The sequence below is a fragment of the Acinonyx jubatus genome, chromosome A1 (assembly GCF_027475565.1).
Source record: "Acinonyx jubatus isolate Ajub_Pintada_27869175 chromosome A1, VMU_Ajub_asm_v1.0, whole genome shotgun sequence".
NCBI lineage: Eukaryota > Metazoa > Chordata > Mammalia > Carnivora > Felidae > Acinonyx > Acinonyx jubatus.
In genome coordinates this window covers 68,562,762-68,578,605 of record NC_069380.1, presented here as the reverse complement: position 1 = coordinate 68,578,605, position 15,844 = coordinate 68,562,762, and the positions used below count along the sequence as shown (strand labels likewise).

Sequence of the window (15,844 nt, the reverse complement as noted above, 5' to 3'; positions counted from 1 at the left end):
CAATGGAGCCAGAGTCACGCAATTAATGGTAAGACAGAGAACTCCGTTTAGGGGGTAGTAATAGTAGTTGAGGAGCACAGTGTATCCCCCCAAATACGATCTTCATCTCCTAACTTCTGCCTTAGCTTCTAAGAATTGCTCGAGAAAGACAGTGTCTATACCACCAGGAGACGTGAGAAAGGACTAGAAAACAGAGCTCTACTAAAAGGAAACTAAATGGCTGATGCACCCAGGACAGACTACACCTTATAACAACCACGGCTAAGTAAAGGACACAAGCAGCTAACTCCCCATTCTACAAAGAACAGAAGCAAGCTTATTATACCTGGTGGCGGGCCTTCCATGTCTCTCTCACTGTTTGGGACAGAAACACTAGCATCACATTTACATGCAAAGGTGATCATTTACAAATGCAAAGCTGGAGGTCATTACATTATCACAGTTCCCCTTTAAGAGTCAAAAAGTGACAGGCAATTAATGACTCCTCTGAAAAGGAGATATTAAATCATACGAAAATGTAGAATTACCCATTATGAGTCAGCCAAAGGACATGATGTGTGCATGAAACTCTTTGCCAAGAGAATTTTGCAAATATCCAAGCCTCAACCCGTGGAACTAAGTGGGATGTTTCAAAATATACTTCTACTTAAGCGTTTGCACCTAACACATTTGTAATTCGAATGCAGGTTTGCTAGGACCGCTGCGGTAAACAAACTTAAAGTAGCCTGCAGGCTCGTCTGTTACCAGCATGAGGAAGGAAAGACGATGGAAATGCTTTCTCATTTTCCGATAGGCGGTTTCAGCTCATGGCTATTCCGCAAATTCGACAAGCATCTTGGAGAGGAAGGTGAAGTGCGATTTTCTGGGGCCACACCCCGTTTTCTTGACATCTATCCTCTCCCTCTGAATTCGTTCATATCCACTTTGAAATTACAAGATGGGATGGCCTTGAATGGAGGGTCGTGAACTTGATCACAGTATGAATGAACCAGCCATGAAACACCACCAGCCCCCACCCTGGCCCTGCTGGACCAGCTAGCTGAGTCACTAACACGTGCGTGAAAAGCCACCACACCCGGAAATAACAGCAAAAAGCAGACATCCTGCTACTGATTATTGGTCAGGACAATGATCCTTGAAGAATGAGATTAGAAAACATGAGGAAGAGACAGATTCAAGAAGTTTGTGTTTTAAAAATCCCTCCATTGAAATCCTTGCATTTTAAACACACATCATTGAAACGAAGTCCTGGTGTTCGACAAAGACCCATTCACCCCACACACCACCAGACCCAGCGAAACCCGGAGAAAAAGGCCAGAAATTGCTTCACAAATGTCAATTTTATTGACACTAGTGCACAACCGAATACAATAACTTGGAAAGAATCGGAACTTGTCAAATAGAAATAGTGACAACAATTAGAACTGCAAATGTTTCAAGGTACTACACTATTCTCTTCTTTAAAAAAGAAATCACAAAAAGGCAAATGTCATCACTACAAATAGGAAATTAGAAAAGAGAAATTCCGGCAGTCTGTCTAGAGATCAAAACATTTCATGCATTGTGAGTCACTGTATCAGAATCACTTTTTATTTGTCCACCGTAATCTGGCAAAATTTGGGGCTTACCTTCAGCTCTCACGCTGTGCATGAGGTCAGGTGAGGTGGTTATTAAGTGAGCACATGCGGGGCCTCGATTTTGCAGTGACGTGGAACAGAAAAAGCACTCACTTCATCAGTGAGAGTTGGAGTCAAGAATAAAAAAGCAGTTAGAAGGCTGGCTTGCAGGAGGCGTGGGGAGTGGGGGAACAGTACCAGTTAGGCCCTGGACAGCATCCAGGAGCAGATGAAAAACCAACCACCCCACTGTGGGGGAGAAAACGTGCGTGTACACCCTCAGGTACAACCATTTCCACCCTCCAAAAGTCAAAAGCTATTGCCCTGGTGAATTCCTCCTGGGGACATTTCTATAGGAGAACACAGACCAGGGCTCCAGAAGAGGTCTGTCCTGCCACGAACACAGGGCACGTTTCAAAGAATACAGCCATCTAGAAGAATCCACACTGAACCATATCACAGACGGGATTGAGAAAGTGGGGCACTGGGAGCGAACTTCAGGACAACCCATGTTCTTTGCAGGTAGAGGAAGGGACAGCCCTGGGTCGGCTACAGGTTGCTGGGTGACAACCTGCTGGATTCACTCATGTAGCCCAAAGATGTGGTGACCAGCAACATTACATGTGCAACACACAGACTCAGGGAATGATCAAGGTTAGGGTCGCCGATTTCTGTTTCCAGAGAAGCTACTTCAGCAGGCTTTGTGTCTACTCTTAGGACCTAAGAGAGGAAGGCTGATGGGTGTATTTAACAGTAGGACCAATAAATCAATAAATACCAAGCAGCCTGGTCTAGAAATCTGTCAGCAATTCTCTGGAAGGGAAAGGTCCAAACTCTGAAGTTCAAGTTTGCTCATTTGAGTTGTGCCCCTTTCTCCCCTTGCAAGAGAAACAACTCTTGAAAATTTATAGGAGACATGGTCCAAACAAAAGTACATAGCTCATTTACCATTCGGCAATCAATGAAATATGCTGATAAGGGTAATCAGTAGAATTTGGCAGCTTGATGAGGAATTAAAATTCTCTTTTGATTCTGAGCCAGAGTGCTGTGACAACTATCTGTACAAAGTGGTGTCCCTGTAAGTCCACCCTCTGGCAAGCGTGAAGAGCTGGGCCTTTAAGTCAGTGTTTAAGGTTACAGTTATTAGAACTACATGTAACCAATTTTCAGCGAAGTAGTCCATTTTACAAAAACAAACGTGTTTCCTATTAAGATAAAACGAGCCCGCTCATCACTCTAGCCTTAGCAAGCCTGTCCAAATCATGCAGCTGGTTAGTGGCTTTGAAGGCACAGCCCCAGGAGACATGGAGAGGAAATTGTGACCCACCTACACTGCTACTCAGTGAACTCATTAATGCCTAGGTAGTTTTATCATGTTTTTTTTTAATCTGTGACAAATTGACAAGAAGTAATTTCTTTCAGCGACAGGCTCTAGGTAAATAATTTGGGGGGATCTTTTGAGAAAGCACCTGGATATTAAGGCAATAACGTGGAAAGAAGGTTAAAGAGATTAGAAAAAGATCAGTTACACTCCAAAAGTCTGGAAGCTTTGGATTTTTTAAAAAATTATTTTGTCTATTTCTAGAAATTGCCCCGCATTTTTAAAGGTATGCAGTTATATTTCCATTTAATAACTCTCAAATCCTTCACCTCTTTCAAAGGATTTCCTGCCCCTGCTGTGTCCCACCCCCCACCCACCACCATTAATCTGTATCAGGAGGGCTGAGTTTATGTCACCCCCGTGGATTGGAGATGCCATCATGAATACTGCTCTCAAGGGAGGCATTTCTGGTAATTGCTTTTAAAAATCTTTTTACGTATACACATTCTCATGGCACAAACAATTATGGAACTTCAAATCAGCATAGCTGTATTTGTGGATTCAATTTATCACCCCGCTGAGAAATTTGCTTACCTTCTCCTTTTAATGTAAAATACATTAATTCTTCCCTCCTCTGCAGCATCGCCCAGACTGCGGCATCTCCTGACCAGCCCCTTGTCACAGGTACATAACCTGTGGGAACGTGGTCTATGATCAACCAGGCAAACTCGACGCCTGACCCCCCCCCCCCCTTTTTGGGATTGGGCATAGCCACACCTCCTCTGATCGTATTCAAGGTTTAAGGACAAACTCACAAAAGTCTGGGCAAACAGAATTTTCTAGTCTATCTTTCAAGTAATATACAATGGCATTTCAAACACGTGGCTGTACCTGTCCTGTTTTTTAAGCTGGTCAATCCATTGGTAATTTCCTCTTTTAAAGAAGTTATTTGTCCTATACGGTGTTTAGAAAACCTGATAATCATTTTAAAAATAGTAATCCATGGCAGGATTGTCAAATATTTGAGAATACTGATTGCTTTCTCAGTTCCTCTTTTCAAAATCTTAAGAAGTACAACTTCGAAAGTAATCTATGCTGATTCTTCCACATTACCCCCAAAGAAAGTTACCTGGCGAGCTTCTATATGCCACTCACCTATCATGATTTGTCTGCTGGTATTTGGTTCTAAAATATAGATTTTATCTCTGCATACCCAGAATATGTTCCAAAGGCACACGTAGAAAATACATTATAGATGTAGGTTTTCATGGATCTTTAAAAAGGCTCTTTTTAAATCCATCATCTCCCTCTAAAAAAGAATACAATGAACTCTCTCTTGAGGTTGTCTGCATGTGAAAGCCAGTTATCAAAAAAGGTCAGTACTCAGTTGGAAAATGGATCGTCTCCTGCGTGGACAGGATTCACTCTATGATAATTGAGCTGGGTCCCACCCCAGTGGAGTAGGTGAAAGCAGCTGACGATGCTTTATTAAAATGACAAGGTTCCACAGGAAAAGCTAGTTTATAGGATTACCAACCACAGCGGTGCTGTCCTTTTCTTGACCACGGAGGGTGTTGAGGGCAATGTGTATATGTGCTTCTTATTCTCAGACCAAGGTCCTTTAAACAAAGTTTTGCAAGCAGCTAAGCACCAACCTCAACGTTCATCATCCAGCAACTCAGAAAAGCAACAGAAATGCAACGTGCAAATAGAGATGGAAATGCTACCAATGGAGGAATGACAGAGAATGTTCTAGCGTGCTCTTCCTTATGGGGAAAAGAAAAAAGAATTTCCCTTTGTTCGAACATGGTGGCGGTGGCAGGGTTTGGGTTGGGGAACATGGTGCTTCATACCAATGAAAAATACCATCTTGTACTCAGGACAAAGCTTCAGCCATCAGTGGGAAAGAACAGTTACAATTGACAGTTTTTACAGCAAGATACCTGTTAGGACAAGTAAAAGCCTCTTCAGTTTAGATTAACAAGAGATATTAATATCGTGCATACATCGTTACAGGAGTCTGGCCTTCCGTGCTGAAAGACCCACCAAGCTCATGGTTATTGGAGAAGCCAGCACCCTTCCCGGGGTATACATCCATGCTTTATTGAGATGCTGTGCTCTTAGGCCGTCGAGAGAAGATGAAACCAGACAGTATCTGTGAGAGCTTACGTTTTGGGGACACGTCAAAACTAAAAACAGCTTCCTGGCAACGACCAGCCAACTGGGGCTGAGCGGGATGGGGTTTTCTCCACATGCCCACTGACCCCCACACCCGCCAAAACAAGTGCACATCTAAATTCTCTTACAGATGCCAACTATGGAAGGCGTTCTATTCCCGTCAGTTGATGTGCCCAATCAAAACATGAAGCCAATCCCGTGGTTAGGTGTCTGAGCTCCCCTATGTAAGCTCCACCACAGATGCTCTCTGTTTCCATGAGACCTCTCCCCCAACGACAGTGATCCTGCTGGCTTCCAAAAACCTCCCTACCCCCAGGCACCCATGGTGCAAAGTACAGGCTGGTTAGCAGGTGAAATGAGAGAGGTCAAGTCTTCCCTTCACCTTCTATTCCCCACCCCCAGTGAACTAGGGTAGCACCCCACATGCCTCCGTGTTAAAGCCTGCTTTGAGTGAACAGGATCACTGTGTTCTAGAGGAGACCAGGATTTCAGGTACAAACTGGTATTCAGCAGTGTAAAAAAAAAAAAAAAAAAAAAAGAAAAAAAGACATCAGACAGCGCTCCAACAATGCAGGGAACAGAATGCACCATGCTGTGAGGATAAAGACAGAACATTGGGGGGGGAAAAAGCTCTCTCCTAGATAGGTACATGCTGACAAAACAGTGCATACAATGGAACAGAAAAATGTTTTCTCAGATTTATTAAACAAATGACAAAAATGAGAATGAAATCCCCAGCCTTTTCTGTTTTAAAATTTGGTGTATTAGAAATTTTTAATGAAGTATTTTGTCTATAGGATTAAATATACACACAGAAAGAACAGAAGGGAACTGGATTAATAATATAGGCCAAGCTTGTGAAATCTGGTTAGTTAGGTTTTCATGGCAACTTTCCAGGCAGAAAGGGGGTAAGCGTGAGGGACTGGGTCTGGGTGCGGACGTGGGAAGAGCAGCAGGTGTGTGGTCTCCACAGAGGAAGGCCTGTCTTCGGGCTGTCTACACATCAGTGCAGGCTGAGTGGCAAATGCTTGCTTTCTTTACAAAGGGAATCTGAGGCACGGGAAAAAGGAGTTGTTAGCCTAGTTTCATGAGCCAAAAAGCTTGTCCGTGTGGTTAATGACACACGAGGCACACCACTGCAGGTTCCAAAACGGACCTCCTCCTGTTTCCTATTTGAGAGCCAGTTAACAACCCAAATTCATAATAAAGCGGAACTCTGCCTGCAGACTCCGCATACCACTTACTACCTCCAACTCTCACTCAAAAGTAGAACGAATCCCTCTTTGATGCTTTTTACTAAACACGTACACATGTGCACAAACACACACACAGTCCTCACTCTGTCCTCAGTGCTCCTGGTTTGTGTTGCACGTTGCAGCGATTTGTAATTACTCTTCAATATTCTGAGACCGTCGTGCCTGGCCCAGCAGCAGCAAGTGCAAGGATCTTTCAGCGCCATTTCCACAATGGCATTAACGGCACCAGCCTTACAGTTAACCTTCCCACCGGCTCTCCGCTCCACATATAGATCCGATGTCTCATGTCAACAGCTGATTTTTAATCCTTCCCTACTTGCAAAGATAAAGCCACCCAAGACATTCCAGAGTAACCTGATCTAGAGCCTGTATAAAGACACAAACGAGCTGCCTTCCCCGGGAAGCTACAATCAGACACCAGAGGCCAATGAGATGCCCAAGGCTGTTTCCAGGCTCAGCTGCGGTGTCTGTAATCCACACTGAAAATGACCCTGAACAAATCAGTCTATTCCATTTTGAAAGCTTTCAGGAAATGATTTCCTACTTCTTTCCCAGCTTCCACTGGGGTATATTTAATTGCTTTCACTGGAAAAGAAGAAAAAATTCCTTGTGCTAGAAGTGTCAATTATGTTTTTTGGGATGGTGTACCTTTTTTTTTTTTTTTTTTTTGGTGAAAACAAGACTCCACCCACCAGCTCCCAAACATATGCATGGCATACAAATCAGCATTTGTGACTTTTGTTCAAAAGGGAATTACTTGGAAATCTCTAGGTGATTCAAGGGAATCAACAAGTAGCCCTCTTCAAGGATGGCTCTAAACAAATGGCAAACAGACCACTTTTAATCTTGGATACCTACAACACAAGGCCAAATCAAAGTGCCATTTCTTCTTTTTTGCTTTTCATTATTATTATTAATAAAAACAGAACTGCAACATTAAGTGGCATGCTTGTTTCGATCTAAAAGTCTTGGCTTCATTTTAAAAACCAGCAACTGGTGTCTTTCAAGGTATGCACAAGTCTGCACGACAGACCCCGTTTCCCTGTATTGAATTTCGCTTAGCTCAACAGAAACAGAATTAAACTAACAAGGAAAAAGGAGCGCCAGTAAATTCCCTAATGTCGCCACAGTCAAGTTTGTTAATCACTTTCTGCTCCAGAGGTTCATGACCAGAACTTCCATATGCGCTTATGGTTTTGGCTAACGTGGCTGAACGTAAGACTCATCAGAGGGCTACTGGCAGTGGATTATTTTGAAACGATCACATCTTTCAGGTTCAAAAGAAACTTACTCTACATTCCAGGGATTGCAGAGAAAGATTCGTTTGCAGTTTGATTTGTAAAATTTGCAGCAATGAAGTGGACTCATCCCATGAAACCAGAGGACGGCCAGCCAGTCTTGGGGTAATTAAGCTCCTAACTATCAGAGAAGGAAGGTTTCCAGGCTACAAGAGGGAAGATCCAGAAAAGAGAGTCTTTCTTGGGAATGCAACTCTGAGATCTCTAAATTCTTGCTAATAAGAATAAGGGCCCAAGAAAAGAGTAATTAAAATAGAATAAACTCAAAATAAACCCAATGATGTAGGGAGCCCCCAAATTTCTTAGTTTAAGGCTGGGTCAATTATTGACTAATGACAACTGTACCAAACCCATTCTGTGCTGAATATGGGATAACATTTTAAGCAGAGAAAGTGGACTGAAAGCATGTGAACACTGATTATAGACACAAAAAGGAAGCTGTATGCACATCCACAAGTTTTAACAAAATTTGAAAGGAATTTAATCTTACTAATTTTTCCTTCTTTTGGATACTGCTTCACAATACAATCAAAAAGATTCCAAGGTTAATGTGCAAGTTGAGTTTCTGATTCAACTGAGGACAGAACAGATTTTGTACACTTAGTGCAAATTTCAAGAGGCTCAGGCTGTATTTTAGTTTTGTGGCCTGGCTTTTTTAGCATTGCTTGGTTTGAATCTTCAAAGAAGCTCTTGAGATTAAAATCAGAATTATTCACATTGTAAGTGCAGGCCACGTGGCACACTGGAGATAAATCTGTGAGAAATTCCCAAATATGAGTCACATATGTGGGGAAGAATCTGGCCCACAGACTTCCTTTAATTAAATGCCTAATAAAATATCGTCAATAGCATACAGATGCCTGTCAAAGGAGCTGGCGCGGTTCACTTTAAGTTCCGGAACTCATTAAATGTATTTCTTCATGCTAAAAGAATTTCTTGCATTTTATTTTGCCCTGAACCAGAAGCAACAAAAATCGACCACAAAAGGGGCTACACTTTACATACTTTGAAATACCATCTAAGGAAAGATATTAACGCGCAGAGGCCCTGGGCAGGCCTGGTGGCTTGGAGATTTGTTTCAATAGATGGTTGGTCTTCTCTCCCGGGCCTTCCGGTATCATTTCATGGAGCAGCTATCGCCTGCCTAAAGACCTGGCCCTCCTTAGTGATTCAGGAGACCTCTACACCACCTTAGAGAAACAGACGGACAGGTCTTGGGAAACCCTTAGGAACCTGCAATGAATTCACAGGTCACCTGTTCTTTACACCCAACTCCACTGCTGGTCTTGCTCCACTCTCAGTTCAACTTTGTGCACGTGCGTGTCCTTCTCTGCCACAGAGGGAGACTCCGGACGCCAGGTAAAGACACAGGGAACTAGAGTCTGACAACAGGCAGAGGGCATGGAAGGTGGGAGGCTGCGGGCTTTCCCTGACCTCTGAGCAGTGAGAGACCACATCACCTCTGCGGAACTGACTCCACCAGGCTCAAAGAATGCTTAAATATTTACTCCCTCACCGATACTTAGAATCTTTAGTAGGGCGGGGCAAACTCCCCCAGAGGCAACTGGTGAATATTCTCAGCACTTGAGGCTACCGTGGCCTTTGAACAAATCACACCCCTTCCCTTTTAAGCACCATTAATCACATTGGGATTGCTGCTTTCATAAATAGTGGCCAACCAGCAGAAATGGAGTTGCTTGGCTGGTACAAAACCAACCAGAGAAAAACTTTATGAGCGACCCTAAAAGGGGAAAGTTTATCAATACGGAACTGAGTACACTATCATTGATCAGCTGTTTTTAAAACACTTCAGATAAAAAAAAAAAATCACCACTCCTTTAGCAAAAAGCAAAACAAAGTAATTCCTGAAGCATGTTTTGCTCTAGAGGTTTACGTTTTGATGATTCACATTATATGCTGGGTAAGTTAACACCCCATTGCTCATTCATACTTCATCATCAGACTGCTGTGCAATTAGAGGTAAAAAGAAAACTCATTTGAACAAATCACCTTCACAAATAAACCACAGGATTCCAAATGTGACTCTGCTGAACTCACATTTGACTAAATATTTATATACCAAATCAACATCTTTTCCTAAGTCCAAAACAGAATACGCAAAAACATGTCCTAAGTGCAAAAACCCCATAATAGAAAAAGCGGTTCTTCCTACGTTTTATGTATGGACTGTAAGTGTCTAAGTCTACATGATCCCTGGTCTCCACATCCGATTTTAATTATTAATCTGTACAAGATTCTCCAAAATTAAAGTACTGAATCAAAAGGGTCCTACTGCACCAAGATGTCACATAGACTAAAGCTGAAGACTAGAGGTCAAAGTTCTAGTTTTAGCTTGGTCAGGCAGCAGCTGTAGGAGTAAGTGAAGTCTCTTGATTTCAACAGAACAAGGTTTGTCATCCATAAAAATGAAGGTTTACCCTAAATGATCTCAAAGGTCCCTTCTAGTTTTAAAATTCTGTGACTCTGTTAAATATATATCTAAGGTAAGACATCAATAGACTAGTTCAATGAACATCTTTCAAACTATCCAGTACTCAGTTTGATTCATCAATCATGCACTGAATCAAACGATCAGGAAAAGAACACCAAAAAAAAAAAAAAAAAAAAAAAAAAGTTTGTGTAGAAAGGATTAAGTTTTCAGTCTTTAAAATTCAACTTGTCGACATTCCTGTGGACCGATAATCATTTGTGAGCCACAAGGTCAGTCAATACTTGTATTTGTTGCATATGGCTGCCAAATTCTACCCCACTTCCTAAGCATGCGTAGTAGCTCTTCCCTTGTGACAACATCACACGATGAGTTTAGTAAGGCTGTAGGCATGGTGGCACGCCAGGGATGTGTCATTGTTAGAACTCTTTCCAATAATTTGGTAGTTACTTAGGATCTAAAAATTTGATTCTACAAGTCATCTTATTAAAAAAAGTACCAAAGACTGAAAAGTACCAAACAACAGGCACTAATTAAAGTATTTCATGTGTGATGCTTTCCTTACTCTGCAAGCCAGCCAGAAATTTATTCCACTAGATTCTAGAAGGCAACTGTGTCAGGCTGAGGGGTGACCCTGACTGTCCAGCAGAACCATCTGGGGACCCCAGGTGGCACCCCAGACCAATGAGATAAAAAATTTCTAAGGTCAGGGCCCAGGCATCACTGATTTTTAAAATGTCGCAGGTGATTCCCACGTGCAGCTGAGACCCTTTGATCTACAATGCAGGAGTGCTGAGTGAAAGGCACAGGCAGAGGTGGGCAAGATTTAAAAAGAAATCAAACCTCTCACTCCTTACACTTTTTTCCTGCACACGGAAACATCTAGAAGTCACTGCTTCCAAGAGAAGACCCTGTTCACACAAGTGTGAACGTTAAGAATGTACACAATAACCAAGGGGCAGCAATTCTGGAAAATGGTTCTTCTCTATGCTGCTCATGATTCAAAAGAGAGCCTTTAGTTTGCCAGCCTGGTGACAACAGTGCCTTTTGTGAGGTCTTACTTTGCCCCGAATCCCCACTCAATAGCATTTCTGTGTTTCAATTAGAAGTTCTGACAGCCAGAGTTATAGCTTCTTAAAGCACAGCTAACGATTTGACCCAGGATGCAAACCCAAACCAGACCAGCAATCCCTTGTAAATTACAGTTCCACCATAATTGACATCTTTTACATTGTTTCACATGAAATCTGGAAAGAAGAAATAACTCCAAATTCTTCCTATTAAAATATCCATTATTCTTGACTAAGACTTCACCAACACTTAATCTCAACCAGCAATCAACTTACATTTGGTCTTGAATTTTGTCAATCCCTCATTTTCTAAGGCTCAGAAAAGCAGCACCTCCTCTTAAAGAAGGGGAACAAAGTAAAACCACCTTTCCTGCGATCTCAATACCTCAGTCCAAACATTCAATCAACAGCAGCGTGATCTGCATACAAACTCAACATACACAGAAAATTTCCACATAAATAACGACACACTATACACATGATCAGATCCATAATCAAGTATCTCTTCCTAGCCTTCAATCAGAAAGATAAACAAGGTCCTGGTAACCTGTCCTTCTTAACTATTTCTCTTGTCCACCTTTTTTGGAGAGCAAGCCACTGTGTGAAGTTTCATTTTTCTTCAAGATTTGAGAGTCGGGCATACCCTATCCAAAGGTTTCTGTCCAAAACTTCCTCTAACAAATGTTGATTAAAGATTAATGAGCCACTAGAACAGATAATCTCCACTGGAAACCTGGACTCAAGATTCCACGTTCCCAACACTTGGAAGTCTGGCCCTCTACTCATCCCCCTCTTCTTCCTCCTCACTCACATGTAGGCCACCCAGGGGCTTCTTACTACTAAGCATGGAAGGGGAGCTCAGCACTGCTGCTGGGTTGCCAAATGTGAGTGGCTGGCTCAAATGGGCCACCATTTCAGAGTCTGAATCGCTGGATTCAGTCCCGCTGCTGGTGGAGCCCTCAGTCACCTGCAGGGGCGCCCGCTGGTCTGCCATGCCTCTGGCACACACTGACCGCACGACAGGGATCTTTGAGGTGGGGCCCACCTGAGGTGCACCATTAGCCAGCATTCTACCTTCTGAAGCAGCCAGGCTGGCCAGTCCTCCCTTTTCACGGCCATCAAGCCCACCCATTGCTTCTGGGGTTGATGCTACCTGGCTAAGGATGAGGGGATCTGTCTCTGACTTATTGTAGCGACTCGGAAGATTCCGCAAGTATGGCCTTTGCAGGACGGGGGAAGAGTTTTCATAAGGAGGACCCTGGCTTGGGAGAGGACCTTCTCCTGTACTCTCCTCTCTTGGGTCATGCCCGTTTTCAGAAACATAGCCTTGAGACCCAGTCCTGTCCCAACTCCTACTTGGACTCGACCGTCTGCTACTGGGAGACAATGGGGTGGTGGGGGGACTGCGACCGCCGGAGCCCCTGAACAGCTCATCTATCAGGGAGCTATGTCTTGGGAGTCTGGGGCTCCCACTCATATCAAAGGTTAGGTCTGCTGAATCATCATCGACGAACTCTCTGGAAGGAGGCCGGGAGGACTTCACGGAGGGAGGGGAAGCCCTGCGCCTAGCCTCTGTCCGCCTCCCATCCCCGGAGAGCAGATACACCCCACTGGTCAAATCACCCTCATAATTGTCATTTGTTTGGGACTGGGACTGGGACTGGGACGCTTGCTCCCTGAGCAGGTCGGATTCACTATCTACGTCACTGCAGTCAATGAAAGGAATGGAAGAGCTGCTGCCTCTGGCAGCCCTGGATGCTGGACCTGTGCTCGGCTGCGGGGGCTGAGCTTTACTCTGCTGGGTCCTATCCTTAACGACCTCCTCCTCTTCGTCGGCCGGCGCCCGCGGGGCTCCGTCCGCCTTCCCGCCGCCCGCGGGGCTCCTGGGCGGCGCGGGGCTCTGGCGCTCTTCGGCCGCAGAGCTCGGCTCCGCTCCCTGCTGACCGCCCGCGCCACCTGCGGGCTCCGCACCTTCTCCGGGCGGAAGGCTGGCACTCTGCTGCGCCTGCGCGGGGCGGGGCGAGAAAGGGGGAAGGTTACACAGCGGTGGAGGGGCGGGGCTGCCAGAGCCCAATTTAGCAACAAGCGGGCCGAGAGGCTGCCCTCCACAGGGCTCGAACAGAACACCGCCAATGAGCAGGCGCTCCCCAGTGTGTTTGGTCAGCATCCAGACCGTTCTCTGACCATGCACGGTCCCCAGCAGGCCAAGTGGGCCACAGCCTCTGCTCTCTAGGACCCACGGGCTCATACTGGCTTTCCAAAGTTTCCGTGGAGCAACAGAGTCTCCTTGCAACCCACAGGGAGGGTTGGGCGGGGTGAGGAAGAAAACACATCGCAGATCCCCGAAAGGCAAGTTGACATGGATTTCAGACAAATGACAAAAAACGTCTTTGTTTATACTTCCAAGGGAGGAACGGGCAGGTTAAGCACTCTATTTTTAGGTGCACAAAGGAAATCTTCGTATTCTTCCCCAACAAAGTTCTTATTCTCTTGTAGAGAAAACCCTGAAAGCACAAACACAGGCCAATTCGAGAGAAAATGAGCTCTCACCACCCTCAGGGCAAGAGTGATAATGTCTCTTGTTGCCAACTGTGGTCACTGCCCCGTAACAGGAGCCCTGGGAACTCACCACCCAGTCTTGTGCCAATAAAGAGATCTGAGGTTGGCCCTGAAAATGGGAGCGACACCCATCAGGTGCTAGGGAGGTCCCAATCTCTCCACACACATTTTGCTGGCAGGTGAGCTCCTCTCTGTAGACTCCCATGGATAGTTCCACTCCTAAGCTGAGATAGAGCCAACAGAGCAAACTTCTCTGGGCAAAGGCATGGGATGGAGGACAGGAACTCAGCTGAAAAAGGACCCAGTCTAGGGCCTGCGGAGCCCAGCCTGGGGTGCACAGAGGACAGCCTGTGTTTGCTCAAAGCCAGGGCACACAACTATACTCTCCTCTACTAAAAGAAACCCCAAAGGTGAGGGGCAAATAACTCAGAAGCATACTATGAAACACAGGACTTAGCAGAGAAAGTTTGGTAAAACAAAACAAAACAAAACAAAAACACAGTTCTAATAGTTGATCAGCATTACTGACTTGTTTTGGCACTTCTGAATTCGGCTCCGTGGGCTGTGTAGCAAGGCTTCTGATGGACTGGATCTTGCTATGTTTCCTGGGAGAAATCACGTAAGATAGCCATAGTGAGAAAAGCTGTTTTCTTAAATGAAAAATAACAGTCTTATGCCTTCCTCAATATGAAGACGAGTGAAGTAGTGTATATGGATGCTCCCTGGAAACAGTCATCCTTTTCATAGCACTTACAGGGTTCAGGGTATACTTAAACCCTGAAAACACTCTCAGCAATCCCCTGCTCCTGTTCGAGTGGTACAGCTGGTCAGGAACACTAGCCATTGAGCATTACCTTTCTAGTTGTAGGAGAGTCACTGGGAGGGAGAGTTGGCTGGGCTGAGTATGCTCTGAATTGCAAATTCTGGCCTGACAATATGAAAGCAATTCATGTATTCTGGGCAATGATTTTCTAGATTAGTTCTATAACAGAGGTGACTACTACTCATCAGCTAACTCTTTCCCAGTGTTGAGTTCACAGAAGGCCTGCCCCATGAATGAATTTACAGATTCAACGGGACCAGGAACTGGCTTTCATGCCACTAACACTCTCCTTTATCTGTTCCCTCCCTTAGTCTCTGAGTGCCCTCCTTTTCCTCCGTGAACAGGCCTTAGAAATTTTCAGGTACTCAAATGATGAAACTATAAACACAGAGGGATTAAATGCTAATGTACATTCAGCTTTTCTTCAAAAGACTCCAAAAACACAAGGATGGTCACAGCAGCAGGTTTGTTTCAGCCAGAGTGAAACAAAATACCAACATTCAGGTTTGTTTATCAACAGAAAATCAGATAAATAAAATGAAATACTTTCACAATACCGAAGAACATCAACACAGATCTCCAAATCAGGTCAGGGTTTAAAAAGCAGGATGCTGGGTGTCTCAGTCAGTTAAGCGTCTGACTTTGGCTCAGGTCATAACCTCACGGTTCATGAGTTTGAGTCCAACGTTGGACTCTGTGCTGACAGCTCAGAGCCTGGAGCCTGCTTCGAATTCTATGTCTCCCTCTCTCTCTGCCCCTCTCCCACTCATGCTCTGTCTCTCTTCAAAAATAAATAAACATTAAAAAAAAAAGCAAGATGCAGAATTATGTACAGTGCGATACTAGTTAAATCAATGAAAAAGTACACCCGAGAGAAATGCTGCATATTTGTTTTTAAATGCATAAATATGTGTAAAAGAAATAATGTGAAGTTGGCAGTTGTTGCCTCTGGGAAGGAGAGAAGGGAAGTAACAAAGGTGGCTGTTCGTTAAGGGGGTTTTAGCCATATCTGTCATAACAGTAATTACACACAAAAAGGTAAAAACAAAGACAAAAACAAAACAAACAAACAAAAAAAAACAGAAACGGAAAGAAATATGGACGTTGGCTGTGATCTCTGTACTTCACAGTTATTTTAAGATATGTTAAAATACAAAAATGTTTTTAAAAAATGCACATGCACCAAACAGCCCTCAGTGCACCACAGCTCCACCCTTTTACCCTTCTATTAAAAACAAATTGTTTTGATGTTTATTTATTTTTGAGAGACAGTA

General features: G+C 44.1%; 1 protein-coding gene across 4 annotated transcripts in view; it reads right to left on the bottom strand.

Moving 5' to 3' along the window:
- Positions 1 to 15,844, bottom strand: part of FARP1 (FERM, ARH/RhoGEF and pleckstrin domain protein 1) — a 282,193-nt gene that overhangs the window by 42,054 nt on the left and 224,295 nt on the right. For all 4 annotated transcript variants that reach the window (XM_053217290.1, XM_027065124.2, XM_027065123.2 and 1 more), the window contains exons 12-13: positions 14,277 to 14,352; positions 12,953 to 13,193 (exon numbers count right to left, since the gene is read on the bottom strand). In XM_053217290.1, coding sequence (XP_053073265.1) covers positions 12,953 to 13,193; positions 14,277 to 14,352 — 317 coding nt within the window. The remainder of the gene's footprint in view (positions 1 to 12,952; positions 13,194 to 14,276; positions 14,353 to 15,844) is intronic.